Source organism: Camarhynchus parvulus, chromosome 4 (assembly GCF_901933205.1).
Source record: "Camarhynchus parvulus chromosome 4, STF_HiC, whole genome shotgun sequence".
In the NCBI taxonomy this organism is placed as follows: domain Eukaryota; kingdom Metazoa; phylum Chordata; class Aves; order Passeriformes; family Thraupidae; genus Camarhynchus; species Camarhynchus parvulus.
Genome location: NC_044574.1, coordinates 36,846,861 through 36,870,184, shown reverse-complemented (window position 1 = coordinate 36,870,184; position 23,324 = coordinate 36,846,861). Strand labels below are relative to the sequence as shown.

The 23,324-nt window shown below is 36.3% G+C and overlaps 1 protein-coding gene across 2 annotated transcripts in view; it reads left to right on the top strand.

The window, feature by feature from the left end:
- Positions 1–23,324, top strand: part of GALNTL6 (polypeptide N-acetylgalactosaminyltransferase like 6) — a 424,063-nt gene that overhangs the window by 186,852 nt on the left and 213,887 nt on the right. For both annotated transcript variants that reach the window (XM_030947103.1, XM_030947104.1), the window contains exon 4: positions 7,547–7,713. In XM_030947103.1, coding sequence (XP_030802963.1) covers positions 7,547–7,713 — 167 coding nt within the window. The remainder of the gene's footprint in view (positions 1–7,546; positions 7,714–23,324) is intronic.

The window sequence follows — 23,324 nt, the reverse complement described above, 5'->3', positions numbered from 1 at the left end:
GGCAGTTTTTTTCTTCCTCAGGGAGGTTAATATTTCAGAAATAGAGGAATCTCTTCCTATTTTCTTAACCTTCTGAAGATCTCCATGCAACTTTGAAGCCAACTCTACAATTAATTTGTGTAGAAACTTGGGTTTGATTCTTGTTTCAACCCCACAGAAGAATACTGTATCTCAAAGGAAAAAATAAGTTTATATTGAATGTTTTAAAGCAAGTTAAAGAGTGTGTCTGTGTGTTGTTCCTATGCATAAGCCTTGAATTCCAAGTGCCCAGCTCCAAAACCAAACTGTAGGAGCAGCATGCAAAGCTGGTGAAAAGTTCTAATTTGTCAATTATGTGTATTTAATTTTTTTACTATAGAAATTATTTTCAAATAAGTTCTACCTTTTTTTTTTGTAAAGGAATTGGATTTCCAAAACAGTAATGAATTACAAAATTGAATCACATATGAGTAGTGCTTAATTATGTTTCTAATAGAAGGGAGAGAGGAAGGAGATTCTTTGGACGGAGATTGATTTTCAAAGCAGTAAGTGAAACTTCGCAATATGGAAACAGCTTGTGGACTGGGAGATCAGGCCTCTTTTTGTAAAAATCTCATCCAGAAGTCTCTGAGGGACTAATTTAATGATGTAGGGATATTCTTTGATAGGAAATACCAGATATTAAGTTCTGAAATGTCATGGAAAGAGAGACTAAACTGATTGAGGAAAGCAATATTTGAAAGCATAATTCAAGGTTCATAACTTTTGATTCATTATAATCTTGAAAATGACATTGTACCTAACTAATCAGCATATTCATCATTTGATGCCAGTTTTTGGTTGTTTGGGTTCTTTTTTTTTTTTTACACCAGTGCTGGCATTTATAAAATAATTTTGGCAAAGTCCACATTGCTAGTGTTATTTAATAATTCTGAGTATTTGTGCAGTGGCAATGCATAATGCCCCTTTCATTTCCTCTTCTAAACTCACATTGCTCTGAATGGTAATGTCATAACTTCAGTAAGAAAATACAGGTGTGAGCTACTTAACTAGCAGGATGAGGGTTGCTTATCGTGCTTATTTTCTTGCTAAGTATCTACCAAGACATTTCAGGCATAACACAGAAGTTATTCTGAGAATTGACTTCAGCAAATAAGCTTGAAGAAAGCTATTATTTTTGCCAAGAAATTTTCATTTTTTCAACCTTGGATACTGAACCTATTATTCAGCGCTGTTCCATGAATAAGTGCTAGTGTGCTGCACTAAAATATGTTATGTTTAAATGCAATAACAGAGGCATCTTGAGGAAAGCTTCTGTTGTACATTACTAAGGCCAGTCTGCAGTATTCTGTTAAGATTATGCAAAAAGGGCTTCTGCTGAGTAGGAGCCCTTTTCAACTTTCAATAGTCAGGTTCTTCACCCCCTTGAATAGTATTCCTGCCGCGAGTCCCAGACATATACCGCTGCTTCTTCATCCTCTTATCCCCACCCAGCTTGTTGATCCAGGCATTTGGATACTGCCCTCTAGAAATAAATGACTTTGCTTTTAAAAGGGCTTAATGTCTTTTGGTGCTAGCCATTTAATTTTTTTGAAAAGTACAACCAAAAGGTGAGTAGTTACTTGACTGAACACTTTCTGAAGAGTTTTGCATTTCTAAGTGTCTAGGATGAGTGCATTGTGTAAAAATACAGAAATTTAAACTATACAGTTTCTTTAAATTAAAAAAGAATTCACCTAGAGTCCACAATGGGCATTTTCTTCCCAGTTTTCCTGTATGACAGAACCAGCATGCAGAAGCAAATTATTTTGTTTTAATAGTTAGCTTGCTGTATGGAATAATGCTGAGCTAGTTTTCTTTTCCTTGTTTCGTGTGGTCAAATGTGGAGGGATAGAATGTAAGAAAATGAAGATAGTGCAGAAGGCAGTCTCACACCTGAAGAGTTGCAGCTGTACCAATCACCAAAGCTTAGGAACAGGCCTGCCCCTAATGGGCCACAGCTGTGTCCAATAAGAAGATGAGTGCTACAAAAGGGTGGGTTAGCTGGGTGGGGAGAGAGATGGAGTCTGTTGGTTGCGCTGTGAAGAGACCTGGAGATCTGAAAAGAGAATGAAACAAATCTCTTCTTCATCAGTCTGAATTCTAGCTCTCATCAATCCATCATAAAGGTAAGGTGATTTTTTAATACACTTGTTTTACTCAGTGTTTCTTGCTCATCAGTAGTAAAGCAGTTCTATATGAACTGTTCTCTGTTGTCATCATATTGCAAAAGTTCCATACCTTCTTGGTGATTTCTCATGGGCATCTCCTTGCAGCACTGACTTCTTCGCAGCACGGCCAACAGACTCCATCTCTCTCCCCACCCAGCTAACCCACTCTTTTGTAGCACTCATCTTCTTATTGGACACAGCTGTGGCCCATTAAGGGCAGACCTGTTCCTAATCTTTGATGATTAGTACAGCTGCAACTCCTCAGGTGTGAGACTGCCTTCTGCACTATCTTCATTTTCTTACATTCTATCCTTCCACAGTCAAATGTGTCACTATGGAACTCAGCAATAAAATGGATTCCCAGTCTTCAATAAGGAAAGTGTTGGTAAGGGATTCCATAGGATGATCAGTAGTACAGGCAGCATGGTACTAAACTCTGAAGGGCACTGCTTTTTACAGCTCTTGAGAGAAGAGCTGGCAGGTTGCTTGCATCTGATGAGACTGTGTGGTGAAAGGGCAAGAGAGATAACATGCCCATGCATTGCTGGATTCCAGTCTTGGCTGTGAAATGGGCAAGCTGTTTAAATTCACCAGCCTAGTCTGGCAGTCTGGAGAGCTAGGAACAATCCCAAATTCACCCTCTGGAGAAGACTGGAGGTCTGGGTCTATCAGTTAGGATGAGCCACAGGATGTGCAGATGTTTACTGCTACACAGCACTGGGTGCTGCTGGTGTAACATGGCACATGCCTAGAGGTACAAGCATAGATTTGAACTAAGCTGACTGATCAGGATTTCTTGGAATAATTTCTGGAAGACAGCATCAAACTTTGAGCACTTAGGCCTCCAGTTCTGTAAGTGAACACTTACCAGCCTCTAAAGAGTAGGCTGTATTATTCCTGTAGCTGAACAAGGTTAGCTCTGGAAGACATAGTGTGAGGTTTCTGAGCAAAGGGAATGAGTGGTGCCTTAAACACTAAACATTAAAAATATTGCTGGACTGAGCTATTTGGTATTCTGAAGAAACACAAGTATGGAAGTCAGACTAAAAGGAAAAATGTAATGAAAACAGTGGAAGACTAGTCCAATAATGTGTTCTTAGCATCCTTAAGTATTTATCCTCTCAGCAGTATGGGAATGATGAGCATGCATATGTAGCCAGGGCTGATTACAGAAAACACTTTCATGGAAATTATAGTGATCAAAGCCAAAGTAAAAAATCAGTTCGGTATACTAATTTCAGGTAGACTGATTTAGTTTTCTGCCCCCAATCCCAAAATTATAAAATATCATGGCAAGTTTTTCTTCTGAAACTTTGTGTTTATACTAATATATAGCTCATTCAAACAAGCCATTTTATAATATATATGGAGATTGAGTTAACAGAGTCAAATAACTTGTCTTCATCATCATTTGCTATTTAAATCAGTCTTGTTAGTGCAGAGTCCTCATATGTTATTTTAAAAGTTAATCCAGTTTAAAGTGTCACTAAGGCAAAAAACTAGTCCTGATAGAAACAAGCTAAAAATAGCAAGTAATAAGTTCCTATTAAAATTATTTTGAAAGACCTAGTATTTGTATCCATTTTTCAATTCCCCACTGGTTTTTTTAATTCCTTAATCAGAATATGATGTGACACTAAAGCTGTACAGTAAAATATTTGCCTTTATCAGTTCAGCTATGATTTCATAATTAAGAGGAGAGCTTAATGATGTTGATTGACATCAGGTACATTGCAATCTTTTCTACACTGAGTTACATCTTGGAGCAAACCCTTACTCCTATGAAACTGACTGAACTGCCTATCTGTCCATCTTAAATCTACTAACCTTTTTTGAGTATTGATTTTAGGATTTATTTCCAGGCCTTTATAGATTTTCTAGTATTTCAAGCCTCAATGAAAGTCACTGTGCTCTTTGGACACTTTATTCTGCCATTCAAACTACCTAAATGATACTTACTGTCCACATAAAGCCTGCATTCACCTAGTGTGCAAGTAATTTGCAATGTCTTTATGTGGAGGATGACAATTGGAGTTCATGTGTGCAAGTACTATAATTTGCTAAATTGATACAAGTTTGACTGAATTTTCCACTGAAATTTTTAGGCTCTGAGAAGTAAAGTAATATTCTACTCAGTAGTATTTTGAATGTTTCTGTAGGTAGTCAGTTCAGTTTCATTTTACCATAATTTTAGAGAGTTTCATAATGTATATGAGCTTATGGTAATCTTTTATACATAGCGTTTTTCCTTTCTACAGTAAACCTTGCTTTATTTTTTTATTTTAGTGAATTTTGATAAGATTGCATTCTTCAGGAAATATGAAAGAATCTTGAATTGCAATTTCTCATTTCTTTGGAGACTCAAGAATTTCCCTTTTAAAACAAGAAGCAATTTCTGTAGTTTCTAAGTAGTCTTTTTTGCAGCCAGGGTGTTTGGCATCACTTCTAAAACTCAGGATATGAAGAAGCACACTTGTGCACTTGGAACAAATGGTGCATGCATTATATATGTTTATCCTCATGAAAATACATAGCTTTATTCTCCTGGTACATCCAGTGTCTCAGCTGTGGAGGTCTAACTGCATCTTTGTTGCAGTTCCTGAGCCTTTTCTGAGCATGACAGCTGTTCATCAGCTCTGTCCGGCAGCCCATCAGAGCACAGAGGTAGCTGCCCTCTGCTATGGACAGTGTTGAATAGAACTTCAAATAAAACGGATTTCATGTAAGGCTTTTTAAAACAGTGATCTTCTGTTGCTGTTAGAGTCTCATGTCAAAAGAATAAGGGGCTAAAAATGAGCAGAATTCCACTTGATGAAGAAAGGCAAGTAAAGCACTGCTATGAAACCTAGCAGAGAATGATTAAGGTTTCATTTCTATGAATTTGAAATCTGGCCAGTTTTTTTTTGATAAAAGCACAAAAGGATATTTTGTGGTTTGTGGCTTTTGCTAGAAATCAATTCACATATAGCCTTTGCCATATACCTTTACAATAGCAATCAAAACTAAATGTAAATTAGGATTAAAGGTCAAAGTTGAATGATGGAGAAATGTTAAGAAAATGTTAGATGCTTTCCTCTTCTAAGTGTGGCTCTGTTTTTGATCAGTCTGTTCAGCAGGAAGAATAGAATAGTTGCAGACTACATCCATCAGTGTTGCTTCTCCTTCTCAACAATTTAACATAATGCAATTACTCTGAAACTGTCAATGAGAATATCCAAATCCAATGACCTACCCCATCCTTACATGCATAAGGTTACAGAATTAATTGTAAATTTATTTTTACAATAAATGCAAATTTCAGTACAACTGAAATTGTACTGAATTTCAGTACAACTGCTTTCGAAAGGTATCTTGTTATACTGTTATACTTTTGAAAAAGAAATGGCATTCTGATGTGTTTGGGTGTTTTGGATATTTTTTTTTCTCTTACTCTTTAGAAGTTGTTAGTCTTACATATGTGATGTTCTTTTGCTTGGGGTTTTTTTTGGCTTGAGGTTTTATGGAGGTGGAAACTTACTAGTTTGAAATCATATTTACTAGGACTCAAAAATGCTGAAGGAAAAACTTTTGCTTTCAAAAATAGCATGAGAGTTCCATGGTTCCATGTGTATCTGATAGTTGCATTTGTTCTAGTCCAAGAAGCATCACTGTTGACAGACAGCTGGCAACAATAGGTGTTGGTTTTGGTAGGTGGCTTTCTTAATTTGCTATCTGAAACAGCTATGTACTTATATTGGGCTTCATTTGTTGTACTTTTTCCTACAGATAAGAAAAAAAATCTACTAAATTCTTTTGCTGCAGTGGATTATCTTTTTTTCACAAAACATTTAAATATACATACTTAGACTTTTCTGTCACTAGATAATGAGCACTGATTTCTCCAGAACTTCACATTATTGCAAAGCATCTGTTCATTTTCCAATGTGCATGTATGTTTACCAGCAAGCTGCTTACTAAAATGTTTCCACAGTGGTTATTTCAGAAAATGTCTTGTCATTAAATTAATTTGCACTGTGTTTTAGGAAGAAAAGTCTGAACTACAAATTTAAATCTTTTTTTGTTAGTAAAGTATCTAAAACCTAGTTAGTTTATTTATAGCTACATAACAGTTAATATTTTGCAAATACAACTATATGAGTTTCTATTATTTCTTTGGTACATTTCATCAGTGTGGTAGCTGTTTAGTGTATTGGTAAATACTGATTTCTAAGTGACACTTATAAAGAGGAAATGCAAACTAAGCTGCAAATATATGTTAATCAAAACTGTATTCTATAGCAGTTTTTGATATGCATAGTTACACTTTCTAACAAGGAGCAAAGATATCTATACTTTTTTTTTTAACCCTAGAATTTGCAGGGCTAAACTTTTAATTTTGTTTGCTTATTGCAAAGCAGACAGGTTTCTGCTCTAGGGATCCCTTTATCAGGATGTGACTTTCTTTTGAGAAATGAGAAATCGTTCAGTTACTTTGTCCCCAGAGGTGAAAATGCCAGGCTTTGTTAACAACAGAGGAATATGTCCCTTTTTTCTTTTTTCAACAAAACATGAAAGATGCAATCCTATCAGTTGCAGTAATCTAAACATTTGCCATAAAATATTTCTGGATATTAGGAGGCACTGATTTGCATGGCCATTATTTATTTTTGAATGTTATGGTTTTTTTCTTTCTGCAATGTATAAACAACTCAGTATTGAAAACAGTCAGGTTAAGCACTGATATTCCATAGCTGCTGTGCAATTAAGATGTTGAACGTACTTGCCTTTCAAAGATGAAAGCTTGTTTACATTTCCTTGTTTATAAGTCTGCACTTCCAGAATTTGTGTGTTGTTTTATGTCTATACTTAATAGGAACAGTCATTTTGGGTCTGTAGATGCGAAGTTGCAGTTGTATGTGTGGATGTTGTTTTTTATATTGTACTCTCATATCACCCAGGGTAACACTGAATTGTTTTTTGGAGTTTATCTCTTTGTAGACCAAACGATCATTTCAGATTAGCTTCATATTATGCTTCGGAATTCTTTTTGATAAGAGGATTTGGTTTTTGGAAATGATGTCATAGAAGATATGTCATCTGTCATACTACAGGAAAAAGTTTTCAGTGAAGGAAAATAATTCCAGCCAGTTAGTTTTTTTTTCACTCATTCCAATTAAATTTTGTCATTGTTCCAATTTATTTAGTGTTGTAAGCAATGTGTTTTAAACAATCCAGCTATTTTCACATGAAATTACTACTTGATTGCACTGTTGAATTTTATGCCAGAAACCATGTTGGTTGGATGGCCCAAATGGATGACAAGATGTGCCAACTCAGATTTTCAGTATGCATACACAATTATTTCCTTGCCTCTGCAGCTGTAAGCACAAGGTGTACTTGGAGGCACTACCCAACACGAGCATCATCATCCCGTTTCATAACGAGGGCTGGACCTCCCTCTTGCGCACCATCCACAGCATCATCAACCGCACCCCAGACAGCCTGATCGCAGAGATCATCCTTGTGGACGACTTCAGTGACAGAGGTAAGGCCTGCCGCGTTATGTTCTAACTTGAGATTTATAGTGCAGTGTGGTCCAGAGAGAAGCTAAAGGGACGCAAAAACAGCCTTGAAATACCCTTTGATTGTTAGCAGGAATAAACATTGTTTTGTTCCACTTGGCATGAGTACTGAAATTCATGTCAAAGGGAGGAGAGACTGTCAACCGTTAATTAGGCTTTATTAGTGTTGTGTTTTGAATGTTATATCTGAAATACTGCAAGTTTTGGTATTTCCTCATCTTTTTCCTATACTTCTCTTTTACTCTGAAAATACATCAACTTTGACCATTTTGGAAGCAACTCATTGCCTTTTGATTCTGGAATTTTATTGAGCTAAGCAGATTCACATACTAGTACAAAATAGCCATACAGAGAAATTAGGCTCTTTTGAATGAAATGTGAAACAAATGCTTTGGAATAGTTGATCAAAATTTATACATCATTTATATACAGTAAAATTAAGAAAACGTCAGTCACTTAATGTCTTATGCCACCATCACGTCTTGAATGCAGCCAAAAAAATTAAAGCCTCAAGTTCTTTAAATGAATTTTAACAGTTCTTTAGGTAAAATTCTTCCATGAAAAGGACACAGAACTAGGAAATAGGGTTTTTTTTCAAATTTCAGTTTATCCCTTACAAATTTAAGCATGAAGACCTTTGACTTTGGTGTTTTGTGGGCTAGGTTTTCTGTTTCTGTTGAAACATCAGTTGCTGGTGTGTATGGTAGCTTTGTTCTGAGTAGAATGATAGCAAAAGAGAGAATTGTAACCTTAGCTAATGTTTTACTTAAAACCTTTGTCTCAGCTAGGAACTTAGAGGAGCAGATTTCTGACCTACTGCTTTAAGAAGCCCCTGGGTGTGTGAGAGAAATATTAGTAGCACTGCAGTAGCAGAACCATTTTTGTAAGATTTTTTTTAATTTGATATTTCAGGGTTTAGAAAGATAAATGCTGCGCACATCTATCTTGTTCTCTCATATCTGCTGGTTTACTTGCAATATGTCCTTTGATGAACTGCCTCTCGATCTGTAATGCAATTTAAGTGAAATTGTAAAGTGAGTACAGTCTTGACTATTCTATGTTTATGAAATCTAGACCACAGATTAAAGTTTTGGAAATCAGACCTGTAAAACAGCATACCCAGGCTGTTTCTGCAGGCTAACAATTTCCTAGCAGTTAACAACTCAAAGGGAAGTCTGTAAGGTAGTTTTATGAGGTATCTGACAAGAGAAAAAGCTGATTTTTTCCCCCCCTTTTTTTTTCTTTTTGGCTGAAAGAGCAGTTATTGAGGTTGTGCTTGCTCAGTATGGTAATACTGTGGCATTTTTAAATGAAGAACATAGTTGCTACTGTTGATGCATTTTTAAATATACTAGTGTTTTGTAAAGCTTATTTACTTCCAGGTTATTATAAAAAGAATTAATGCCAGTAAACAGGCTCTTGGTCTTTATTGCATCCTCTTAGTTTCTGCTGATTGCTGAAAGTAATATTATTGCTGTAACACTATAAAAATCTCCATAGTCTTCTTCATTTCCAGTTATACAAAGCTATCTGACTTTTCAGTGGAACAGTTTTCAGCTAGAAGAAGTGGTTCATATAGCACAGAAATGTTTAACAAAAGTGTTTAATATCAGTTTGAAAAACTGAAAGAAATCTACAAAGCAGACTTACATGAAGCTGGACCTAGAAGTGTGGCACCACTAAAATTATTTACTTCTGTTTATTGGTGTTGTTAAAGTAAAGTTCAGAAATGTGAATGGTTGCCAGTTTTGAACATACTGGGTACTGCATGTTTTAAGAAGAGACATAACTCAAAAAAAATCTGCTGCAGTCTCTTCTCTGAATTCAGTAACAGACTTTGAGGTCAGATGAATAATTTTGGTACACCTGAAGTCAGTTTAAATCTGGTATTTGTGATCCTCTAAACTGTAGTGTTACATTGCAACACTAAACTTTATTTAACTGAGACTATATTGTGTTTTCTTGTGCTCTTTTTTTCTCTTCTGTAAGGTGGCCACACACAATAGAGTTGGATTATTTTATGTTAGGATAATGCTGACTGATATCTAGCTCTGTCCCCTCCCAGTTGATAAAATAGCCTGTTTTTAAGAAGTGGCAGATTTTACCCTTTAGTTGCCTTTCTGAGACTGATAGGAGTAAAGCAGCAGAAAAGATATTGAAGCCAGATTAGGCAAAAAAAGAAGTTTGTATGTTCAGTTGTCAGAACTCATAGAATCATTGCAAGCCAAGTTTACTGCTGTGTTGAGGCAGTATAGTGATTAGTGATAAATTCATATCCCTTTTCCTTACTGTATAATTTCATCATGAAGCTGCAGATGCCATATAGCTGACAAATGGCTATTATTTTGTGAAATCAGTTATATGTTATTAAAGTGAGTAAAAATGTTATTTATGTGTATGCTATTCTTTTTCCATGACTTCATATTATAAAGGGAGATTTTTCTGTTAGCAATCTAAACATCATGTGTAGATAGTCTGAAGTAGAAATGAGGTATTTAAATAACAATGGTATTTTTAAAATAGTGATTAAATGGCAAGCACTTTTCATTAGTTTTCTGTTAATCCTGCTGTTCTTTTTTTTACAAACATCTGGGAAGTTATGAAAAGTCAGTTCCTATTAGAAGCAGTAAATGAGAAAAAGAAGAAATATGAAAGCTGTGTAAAAGATTTTTTTTAAAAAAGGCTCCAGCATTTTTCCTCCTTTTTAACTAATGCCAGTATAAATACTGAAATGCACTGAATAAAACTTTTGTTAACAAATGATGAAAATGTTTTAGTAAACAGCTCAATACCAGGAGTTTGCTGGTTCATCTGCAGAATAACTTGTATGCCTTCATTTTATTCATATGCACTCCTTTGGCTTTTATGATCAAAACCTAAATCTTTAGATAGTTCAAGCATAATATTCCGCATAAATTATGACATTTAGATGTTATAAAAGTGAAAGGACAGCTGCACATCTTTAAATATCAATATAATGCAGAGTAAAGGATTGGTATTATGAGGGAGGTAAGGAAATGTTATGAAACGTGGAAGTGCAATATTTGGTCATGGACAGATTTAATATAAAAAAACTACATGACTATTGGAAGTTAGCTGTGACAGAAGGAAATGTAGATTTAGATATACGTACACAGTTGCAAGATTTCTTTATTCATGTAATTTATAGAGTGTTTGTATTTAAAATGGTGAACCAACAGGTAGGAGAAAAATGTCTGATTTAGTGGAACTCCATTTCAGCAAAAATAACAGTTTTGGTTTATATTGTAAATGCAAATGGCAGAATGTTGGTGTACTGGTGAGATGAAAGGGGGCTGAATCTGAAGTTTGTAGGTGCTCTAATAAATGTAAAATAAATACATTGTCACTTAACAAGCACTATAGAAGAGAGGAAAATAATAGGCTTGTACTTAGCTTGCCTTAGAAAGCTATGGATACTGTAAGAGTACATTTTAATGATGTGCATAATTTTACATACTAAAGTGTGCAAAGTGCTTCTGATTTTGTGATGGATTTGGGGCTGCAAATCGAGTACCTGATTCATCTAAGCCCTGTATTTCAAACTCAAAGACCTATCAGTTTCAGTGTAACCTATCACGGAAATCAGCCTTTATATTGGACATACCAGCACACCTCTGTGTCATTATCTGCAGTGGCTTTGTGTGCAGCTCTAGTTTTGTGATTCTGGTTTCTGGGAAAATGAGCCTTGTTGAAAGTGGCTTCTTTTTCTGGGAAGGTTTTGGGTGAAGGTTGCTTGAAGTGGAAGGTGGGGAGGATTGCTTTGCAGGCTTGATGTTAAAGATTGGGTGTTTCTTGTTGACATAGATATCTCTGAAGTCAGTCTGTCAGCAGACAGATATCTGAAAAAGGGGCAAGAAGCAGAATATGGGCAACAGTTTTAAAGGAAAGGGCAAAATGCAAAAGAAAGCAAGTTTTCATTATTTCAGTTATGGAACATCTTGCATTTACAGAGGAATACTAAAAATTCTAATTAATGTTTTAAAACTTTGGGGAAACATAAATTTGCATAATTCGTGAGTCAAACAGTTCACGTAGATTGCCGACATATGATAGATTTGTACATCAACTTTTATTTCTTTTTATGTTTTAATTACTTTATTATCATAGTCAGACTTTTAAACTGTTACTGACACAGTATATGCCCATTAATGTAAAGTTGACTTGCAAAGGATTTTGACTTTACCCTGTAGTTCTTGAACCAGTACAGCACCTATTATAAGAAAAAAAAGCAATGCCACAGCCAACAATAAATTTATTAGCCATAACAATTATTTGGCAGTATTTTAGTTTAAACAAAACCCCTCAGATCTGCCAAGGGAAAAAAAAGAATTTGAAAATTTAGTAGCCTAAAGCTTTTTCCTCAACTAGTTCCTGTCACTGGCAATGGACTGGTTTTTTGGTAGAAATGACAAACTAGGAAATTTTTCTTCATGTTGATGAGCCAGTCCCTTCTCATATTGATGTCTACTATGTTCTCTTGTATCTGTCCCCTTGCTTAGGTCTGTTTTCTGCATTGTTCATTTACAGTATCATGGTGTCTCCTATCAGGTACCATATGATTTGTGTCAAACCTCTGAATAGGCCAGTTTTGTAACATGGAAGTCAGTGTGCAAAAGCAACCTGTGATTACTCTGTCAAAGCTGTAGTTGGTCAGTGAACTTCAGTTCCAGTAATGTTTTTTTTCTGTGAACGTGGAAGATAAGCTGATGTATGACTGGGGTTTTTGAAACTGTACTTCTGTAAACTACACTGGTTATATTGTACAATAATGGTAGAGTAAGGGAAGAGAGTTTGTGCTAAAAAGCAAAGAAACTCTATCAGACTGTCAGATTGCACCACTTTGCACTGAAGGAACACATGCTATTGCATGAAGTTGAAATTCCCTGTATTTTGTTTGTAACACGTCATTGAAATTCAAATGTGTGGATGCTTGGCTTCAGATCATGGCTAGATGTAACTTTCTGATGAAAGGGAAGGGAAAGTTTTATATTGTATGGACGACTGTCTTGTCATAGGAAAGCTCTGCTACGGAGAGAAAGTGTCCATATGATGAAAGCTCATGTCTCCAAAACCTGCAGTGTTAGGCATAGCTCATGTAAGACATCATTTGTGAGAAAGTAAGGGTGAATCTACATATAAATCTGTTAGGTTTGTAGGCAAATAGTTATACCTGAGGCACACAGCCTTACCAGCTGGGAAGCCTGTTGCTGCAATCGAGTAGTGATATAAAGGTAAAGAGAGGTGTTTTCTGCTTAGTGAAAATTTGTGGTGGCTTTGAACTTGCTTAATGCAGCATCCTGGAAGCCAGAGTGATCCCAGCAGCTTGAGCTGCACTGTTCATTTCACTGATAGCATAAGCAAAACTTTCCTGGAGCAGAGTTTAATACAGCAAGGTTTTCAAGTAATGTTGACCTTAATATTAACGTATTGCTGCATCATGTATACTAAAAAAAAAAAAATTCTTAACTTTTAAGCCTATATGAAGGTCAGCCTCATATTTTAAAGCAATTTAAAAAAAGGAAAAGGCCAAATAGAAAATGAAACAAATTCCATTTCAAGCTGTCTGTATTGACTAGGGATCTAACTAAATGCAGGATTTACATTTTTATACTTGTGATATTGAGCTATAAAATGCCTCTTTCATTTCCTCTACAATGCACTCAGTTACTTGAATTTCATGAAATGTGGACTTGCTTCTGGTCAAAATACTATCACTGTAAAAAGTACAACTGAAAACATATCTGTGCTTAGGTTGCAGTAAAACTGACTTGAATCTGTAATCCCAAGTTTTCTGTTCTTCGCTCTACATTCTCAGTTTTAATAATTTAACATTATAAATTCTGTTGTGGGTTTTTTCTTCTGAAATTATAGAGTACAAGATTTTACCTTCAGCTCCTTGATGTACCTTGCTCTAGCAGTTTCATTACTGAAGGCATTTTGACTTGACAGAATGGCTTTACCAGCGGTAAAAGAAAGGATTGGCCTGAGGTTGGAGAGAGTTCAGCTTAGAAGAATAATGGTCATTTTTAAGGCAACTGCAGCTCATCTCAAAATGCATTTATTTACTGGAGTAAAAGTATTGTCACGTTGTGAGAAAGTGAGAGGTGGAAAGAATTTCAAATAACTGACACTTGACCTAGACAGAATTGAGAATGTGTCTGCATTGGGATAAATTTAGGAGTATCTCCCACATCCCAGTGCTGCCAGCACTCAGGAAACTCAAATACAACTTGGCTGTAAAAAAGAAAACTCCAGTGAAGAAAATATTAATATGAAAACGAATGCTTCTTTTCACATAGTTGATCAAATTGGTTATATAGATAAGTAATTTCACTTTTGAGTAGGTGTGGAGTCAGAATACAAAGCTTTTGTTTCCACAAGGTCTATATTGGTCAGTCTGTCTTTAGCTGCCCACCCTATGAAATGCTTGCTGGCTATGTATCATGCCTCCACACTGCATCCCTTTTGTTTGTGAGCACATGAGGAATTCTTGAGATGAGAACCAATGAGCAACCTGCACTTAGCAAGATTGTGTTCTCTGGGTGTCAGTGTCCAAAAACTGTTATGCTGTGCTTGTTTCAGGCATGGTTCATAGGATACCTGAAATTTAATCTGGATTTAAAACAGTCTAGTTACTCTGAGTAATTTTGAAATAATAGAAGCACATCTATTCATGTGGCAAATTTTTCTACTACGCATCTCAGCTTTGGTTTACATTTCCTTAGGGTTAAATTGAATTATGGCTGAAATGACATTATTTTAATCTTCCTCATGTGGAATACCCGTTTGATCTTGTAAACAGGAAGGAAAATTTCTTACTCTGCATAAACATAGGTACCTACATTGGCTTTTCTCTGAAACATGAGCTGTTTACTTTCCACTTGAAAAAGCATTATTACATTGCAGTAATAGACTAAACAACTTGACAAGAGACTTGAACAATTAGCTCACAATTATCTTCTTCAGCTTCAGTTAATGAACTATGGAAAAGATGCACATTAGTTTTGGAAAAATCTTAGATGATGTTGTTCTTACATTTCCTTATATTTCTTCTTTTCTAAGTTTCTTCTTCTTATTTCTCTTTATAAGCTTTAAGGTTTTTTTTTTGTCTTATTTGCATTAGGCAATTCTTAACTAGTATTGCAAATGTATTACTTCCACAACTTCACTGAGTACTGTAATGGAGATGTTAACTAATTTTTACATCTTCAAATGATATATCCCCTGAATAATCACAGTTAAAACCTGCAGACAGGTGATGTAGGATGGAAGCTGAAGTCTGTTGCTTTGGACTTTTTCAAACATTCCATCTGATCAAATTCAAACTGATAGATTTTTCCTTTCTTGGTGATGCTTTGTTATTAGGAATCAGGAGAATAGGCCTGAGATCTTATAAAGTATTGTTTTTCATAAGCTAATCAACTAGATTTTCCTGTAGTATCAAGAGAAAAGATTCTTGCCAAATACTAGTTGTCTGTTATTTAGAAAATTTCCTTTAATTTAAAATTGAAATTTATTCATGATCCTGTTCATGCATGACTGTTGCTTCAATGTTATCTTTAAATAACTCATTATCTTCTCATTGTACACAGAAAGAGATTGCAACTTTCAGTTTTCAAAGTTCATTGAAGTTTAATAAAGTGTGACAAGCTTTCGAATTGACATCCTAGTAGTCTTTCCAAAAATGGTAGTTTGTTACAGTCAAGGTTGCCTTAATTGCAACATTTGAGTTCATCTAAGTAGACTTTAAAAATATATTTCACCTTTCCTGAATGTAGACTTTCAAGTAAGCTTGTAATCATCAAGCAAAATAACATCCTTAAAGAATAAGCAATAGTATTATCCTTAGCTACTACGTTTTATGCATCTCAAAGAAAATAATTCCAGAAAACCTTTTACTTCATTTTCCTGTTTTATAAATGTATTTTGTTTTGTCCTTTTTTCCTGTTTGCAAATAATGGGTGAGCCTGAAACCTGCTAATATTCAAAATATATTATCAGTAATATAAGAGAGGTTGTTTTCCTGTTCATTCACTGGTACTGAGCTTCACATGAGGTAGGAGGGGAAAAAGATTGTGGATGGTATGAGAAAAGCTGTGAAATTATCAAAGCAGGGAATTATGGTTGTCACTCATAAGAGCGTTTTAAACCCAGAATTCTGGTATTAAAACACTGTGTTTTACTAAAAGATCTATAAAAGTCCTTGCAGTCAGATATGGGGTATAAATAGTTTCTAATAATTTCCCTGGGAGATGAGTGTGAGAATATTTATTTGATTGCTAACTAAATTTCTTTTTTTGTTGTTTTTTTTTTCTTTTTTCCCCAAACTACGTGCCTTTGTCTTTTCTAGACTGATTGTTACACGTAGGATTGCTACCAAGTGTTTAGTTCACAAATGCTAAAGAAAGTTTAGTTCACATGCTAAAGAAAGAAGAAAAATCCTGTATTAGCAGATGAATGTCTTTAAAGCTTTATAGATGAAAAAGAAAGGTTTGTACAGCCCTAATTTTTTGTAACCCTGACAAAATCAAACACGTTTAAAGAGTCCTACTAGGTATTCTCACCTTGCTTCACTGATGGAGTAAAACAGTTAAGAATTTCCATTCAAGTTCTGGTATATTCTGTTTCTGTGAAAGCAAATGAATAAACAACAATAACAAAAAAGCTTACAGAATGCTTTCTTTGAGTATTGAGAGCTGAAATTCATTTATATTAATTTCATCTTGATGCTTTTCTTTTGAGATAACCCAGTACATAATTTGACAGTATTTGTTTCTGATGATTCTTTCCTGGATAATGGCAAGCAGTTCTCTCATCATTTTTATTTATTTAATTTATTTATTCTGAATAAATGGATGCCCTGTTGCCAAAAGTATCTATTTGTTTAGTGTTGTATATGTTTATGCGGGTTTTTATTTTGTGCAGTCAAAAATCAAAAGTGTACTTAATGCAACGTCTTGTTCATTGCTCTGTGTATCTTCAGTGTCTCACAGGAAGTATTTGTGACATATGGAATTGTCTAGTTACAAATCTTCTTGTACAGAAATGCGATCATAATCTTGATTAACTTGAAAAGGAATGTTGTTGCTCTCAGAAATCGCTATCCAGACGTTCAGTCAGCTTTGAGGGCTTTTCTGTGTGTGCTGATTTCCCAAACTGAGCTCATGCATCTTTCAGACAGATGGGCAATTTTATGAAGCTTATAAATGGCTGAAAGCTTTAATGGCTCTGTCATGCGCAGTTTGTTTTTTAAATGCTACTGATTTGTGGGAAAAGCATTAATAACTTGTATTGAGCAATTATAATGGATTTATTTTAATAGGACTGGGTCAAACTGTGTTTTCTAAATTAAAGTTCCATATGCAGTGGGAAATTTCAGTGAAGAAGAATGAAGCAAAAGCATGATTTGCTACATGTTAAGAGATTTTAGCATTCTCCTTTGCCTTCTCAAGTTACAGGTATAATGTCAATTTACTTGGTTTTGGTGATGTTTTTCTCCCCTTTTTTTCCAGTTGTATGTTTATGCATTATGAGAGCACATACACACTTTGGTTTTGGTGGCTTTGCAGGGCTGCTGCATAACTGAGACACCCAGCACACAAAAGCAAACAAATATATTGATTTCATTTATGGTCAGTGACTTAGCAACCTTTGTTCACCTGCTGTAGGAACCCTCATATCTGCCCTCCTCACAAATTCAAAAAAAATATATTTTAGGATAAATGGAAAAGTGTTTGTTGTATGCAGAATGCACTACACAATATGGAAAATCCTAACCATTTAGAATAGGTGACTGCTGGGGATTCTGCTGTTATATGGTATAGAAAACCCTTCTAATCACACTGGTAAAATGGACTACAAACATGTACATGGCATTCAGGGATGAAGGCCTTCCAGTCTGCGCTCACTTCTGGCTTTGGAAGTTGAGTGTTGCTATTGTCAGAGTTGTGGGGGGGTTGGGGGTGGTTGGGGAGATTTTGGTTGTCTTTGTTTGTTTTTTTTAACAAAAGTAATCTAATTTCTCCTACTGTTACATCCGGATATTTTTCTACAATATCTTCTATCTTTTTTTTTTTTTACTAGGGATCTGATAATTTTTTAATAGGTAAAAATCTCTCTACAAATATAGAAGATTATTTCTGCCTGAGGTCTCTTCTACCCCTTCATTTGAAGGGCAACATACTGAATTTAGAAAACAGAATTGACATTCTTTGTAAAAAGTTCTGTTATGCACATCTGTCAAAATAGCAAATGTACTGCTTTAGATTTAGCAGGATAAACATGAGTTAGCTGTCTTACTCCATTCCTGCCTCATTTAATCACAGAGGAGATTAATTGTTCTTTATTTGCGGCGCACTATTTGTAGTCGACAAGAAAATCCATTCCTGTTTGTAAATATTCTAACTTCAAAAGTTTATTTTTAAAAATGTTCTACAGTTCTAGTGGAAAGTGATGATGCTTTAAAACGTATTTCAAGTATAACTGATTCATTTAGGAGAATTTGAAAAAAAATATTTTAGTGTCTTACTCCCATAGTCTTGCATAAAGCAGTTCCTGGTGTGATGAAAGAAAGACATACTATGTACAAGCAAATGAAATATTTTTGAAATCAGTATCCTTTAACACTAAAGAGCAATACAGAACAGATGTTATTCTTCTTCTTGAGTGGTTTACCTATTGCAATTTTTAACTGTAGAAAGCACAGACAGATTATGCTAATGAAGGGGAAAATGAAAATAATCCTTACTACATTTGAATCTAAAACTATTGCAGTTCTTGAATGTGTTTGGAAACACTGGCTGAAGTGTTGGCTTCTTATCTGCAAATCTCGTTCTTGTGTTTCTGTATTGGCAGCTTGATATTAATGATACGAAAACAAGCTTTGTGCTATGAGCTTTAATAATACCTGAACATGGCATTGAAGTGTACAATGGGCAAATTCAGATATGTGCATCTAGTCAGTGTGTTATTTACAGGAGCTTACATATCCTTTTTAAACATAGCTCCTGGTTGTGGTTTTTCTCTTTGAAAAAGAGTTAAACATGTTCTTAGTCAGTGATTGACAATCTGTGTGCCAGCTGTGAATGTAAGGGTGTGAAACGTAAAATAGGTTGATGGTGCCAGTTATGCTGGAGCCTTTTTTGTGTGTGTACACCTGAAGTAGAAGTGATTAAATTTCAAAAGAAATTAATGATTATTACTTCCGAACTGAATTGATTCTTTCTGTTGAGTCTTGTGAGTGTTGCTAGTTCAGGTAATTTAACTGAATTTAGAGGTTCAGCAAGAACTGTCAGCTAATTCCTTTTCTTCTTTCTCATGTCCCATGTTGATTTTCGTTTTTTGAAGTGCTATCTATTTGAACTTGATTTCCTTCGTGGAGTGGGCATGGAGTTAAACTGTACTTAACAAATGTCATATTTTGTAAAATGCTATGCCTTGATTATGAATTAAATAATAGTTATAAAAATTCAATTAAAAGCAAATTTCGTTTGAAAGTTTGGGAACCTTTCAAAGAGATCTGAAAATCTGGAAAGTATATGCAATTATTAAATGGTGATCTGTTCTTGCATACTTGTTGTTTGTGGTCATCTTCATTTTTTATATGGACAGTCGCTTGCATTTCACTGTGCTGTAGTGGGCTTTGTTTGTCCTTGGGTACTTTTAGAGTTCATATAGTAGGAGGGATGATCTTGTCCTAGTATAAATCAATTATGTTGGCAGAAAAAGGTCTGTAATTAAGTTGCTTTTATCTCTTTTAGCCTGTCCAATTAAGCTGGCATATACTGAGCTGAATTTTAGCAAAATGCTTCAGGTAAAAAAAAAAATGAAATCTGTCATGTGCCCAAGAACAGTTGCCCCCTCAGCAAGCCTACCTGTTCCCCACCTCCTCTTCACCCCAAAGTTCTGCATTCCATACCATGAAATTATATTTTATTTCGTAAGACATTTTATTTCAAGATAGAGTAACCTTCTATTCCAACATATTGGCTGCTTCAAAGTAGTTTCTCTGTGGTGTGACGACTATAACTTGTGTGGCACTCCTGCATTGCTGAAGCAGCAGCATGAGCTGTGAGGCAAGTTGGGGTACAGTGATTTAACTGAACACTATTTGATAGAAAATAATTTTCAGCTCTAAGGTGTCAACCTAACCTATCTTGCTATTCTAAGCTGTACTGCAGATGCACACCTGGGTTTTTGATAATGCAACCTTACAGTGTTTTTGTAAAGCTGCTTAAATGCATATGCATTCTTGTTAAAAGGTAAATACAAAAAGATAGCAGAATCCTGTAAGCAGAGTTACATTCCTGCTTATACACAGGAGACTACTATTGGAGCAAAACCAGAGTTTTTCTGTTTCTTGTTCTCACCCTCCTCCTTCAGGCTGTGTTTTTTACATCATGATTTTCTCGCTTCTTTTAGATTTTTGTCCAAAACACAGTGTCCCTGAAGCTGTAAACCCCTTCACAGCTATGGAATGTGATACCAAATCCCAGGGAACCTGAATGATTCCAGGTTTCAGTAGCTGAGAAAAAATAATAGGGATGATGGTGAAGTTATTATTGAAAAAATGTCTGTTGATGGGATCTTCATCAGTGCAATCTGCAGGGAGCTGAGGGACAAGAATGAGAATCTGTTTTGCAGGAAACACAGAGGGGGATCAGAGGAGACAAGGATGATTGACTGAAAAAATCAAGACCAGGAACATAATTCTGATACATTTATTTTTAACTTTGGGGTGCATTTGCTTCTCAAATTTTATCTTGCTGCGTAAGGTTGTGCTTTAAGATGAATTAGCAGTATTTTATTTAATTTCTCACTATAGAATCAGAGAGCTGGAGACCTCTCTTATGAAGAGGGGCTTAGAGGGGTTGTTGAGCCTGTAGAAGGGAAGGCTCTGGGGACACCTCACAGCAGCCTTCCAGTACCTAAAGGGGGCTTACAACAGAATTGAAGAGGGACTTTTTACCTGGGCAGGTAGTGATAGCATGAAGGGGAATGACTTTTAACTGGAAGAGGGCAAGGTTAGATGTTCTCTTGGGAAGAAATTCCTTATGTGAGGGTGATGAGGCACTGGAACGTGTTCCCCAAAAAGTTGTGAGTGTTCTGTTTCTAGAAGTGTTGGAGGCCAGGTTGGATGAGGCTTGGAGCAACCTGGTCAAGCAGAAGGTGTCCCTGCCCATGGCAGGAAGGTTGGAACTGAATGATCTTTAAGGTCCCTTCCATCCCAAACGATTCTATTATTAATCAAGTATCAATCACACATCTGAAAGCAAGTTCACATCTGCTGTAAAGGTAAAAGCAGCTTTTCTGAGTCTATTTATATACAAATACAAAGTTTAACCAGAGTTCTTTTATCTGCTTTAGATAGCTGGTCAGAGCTTTGAAATTATGAGGTTATCCTAATTTTCTAATTAGTATGTGGTGTATACATAGTACACATAGTTTCTAATTAGTATGTGGTGTTGATACAATATTTCTAACACATTGTTAGAAATACATTCAGACTGAGTGTAAATGGAATTACTTAAGTATTAGATAGAGATATAAACAATGTAGTAACTTTAGTATTCCCGATCAGAGACGTACTTCAGAAAAACAAGTCCAGAATTTTGGGCAATGTTGGCTGACAGTAGCATGCTTAGTTATTTGACTGTTTTATTTGAGCAATTTTGTGAAAAGTATTATATAAAGCTTTTTGAGTCATTCTTGCCATAAAAAGATTCTTATTGAATGTTCAAATCCAATTTTGTGGATTGTTGTCAGATATATGTTCTATTTATCCCTCTTGCTCTTAGAATTATTACACAAGCAAACCAGTAATATTAGTTTTTTGGACGTTTTTCTTGAATTCAATTACTCTGTTTTGGGTTTGTCAATGTATAAAAAAAGATGTTTAACGTGTGGGTTTTTTTTTGAGAGAGAATGAATTGTTCTGAAATTGCTAAAATGAGCATGCCTCTCCTGTGGCATGCCAGTTCTCTCCTTTAAGTGAGTTACAGAAATGCACTGTGTGAGGAAACACATTGAGGCTCTGAGCAACAAAATTCACAAAATTGATGGGACCACAGTGGTCATCTTGTCCAACCTCCCTGCTCAGGCAGGGTCATCCTAGAGCACATGGCACAGGATTGTGTCCAGACAGCTCTTAAATATCTCCAGTGAGGGAGACTCCACAGCCACTCTGGGCAATCTGTTCCAGTGCTTAGTCACCCACACAATAAAGTTGTTCTTCTCTTTTCAGATGGAACTTCTGTGCAGTTTCTGCCCTTTGCCTCTTGTCCCATTGCTCAGCACCACTGAGCAGAACCTGGCTCCATCCTCTTGGCACCCTCCCATCAGATACTGACAGGCATGGATGAGGTGCCCCTTCAGCTGTCCCTTCTTGAGGCTGAACAGCATTTGCTTTTCTCTACCTTCATGAGAAATATTACTTAAGACTAATGAATCAGGCTTTTGATGTTCTCTTTCATATTTGTATTTAGGTTTGAGTGGCAAGATTTTGGTAGTGGGAGTGGCTACAGGGGTATCTTCTGGGAGAAGCTCCCAGAAGTTTCCCCCAGGTTCAGCAGAGCCAATGCCAGCCAGCTCCCAGATGGACATGCTACTGGGCAAGGGCTAGCTCATCAGCTTTGCTGGTAGCACCCTGGGATTAAGAGATTTAAGTAACTGCAAGAGCTATTTCAGCCAGAAAAGAGAGAAGTGAGAATATGTGAGAGGAACAGTTCTGCAGACATCAAGGTCAGGGAAGAAGGAAGGGTAGAAGATGCTGCAGGTGCCAGAGCTGAGATTCCCTTGCAGATCGTGGTGAGGCAGCTGTGCCCCTGCAGCCCATGGAGGTCCATGGGGGAGCAGAGATGTACCAAAAGGAGCCCCACATAAATCAGGGGAATGGCAAAGGATGCTGTAACACAGTGGGGAGCGGGTCCTATCAGGACCCATGGAGACAGGAACCCACACTGGGGCAGGTTTGCTGGCAGGACTTGTGACCCTGTGGGAGACCCACACAGGTGTGCAGTCTGCTCCCAAAGAACTGTGTCCCATGGAAGGGACCCATGCCAGAGCAGTTTCTGAAGAACTGAAGTCTATGAGAAGGACTCAGTTTGGGGAAGTTGGTAGAGGAGTGTCTCCCATGGGAGGGACACCACAGTGGAACAGGGGAAAAGTGTGAGGAGTCCTCCCTATGCATAAGCAGGATGGAGTGAGTAGCTGAGCCGAAGCTGATTGTGCAGCCTTCATTTCCTGTCTCCCTGTGCCATTTAGGGAGCAGAGGTAGAGAAAATCAGGACTGAGGTTGAATCTGGGAAGGGAGGAGTGGGGAGAAGATGTTCTAAGATTTGGTTTTATTTTCTAAGTATCCTACTGTGGTTTGCTTGGTAATAAATTAAACTGTTTTCTTCAAATTGAGTGAGTTTTCCTCATGACAGTAATTGGTGAGTGATTTCTCCTGGTGCTTACCTTGACCCATGAGCTTTTCATTATGTTTTCTCTGGCCTTTTCAGCTGAGGAGGGAAGTGACAAGAGAGGCTTTGATGGGCACCAGGTGTCCAGCCAG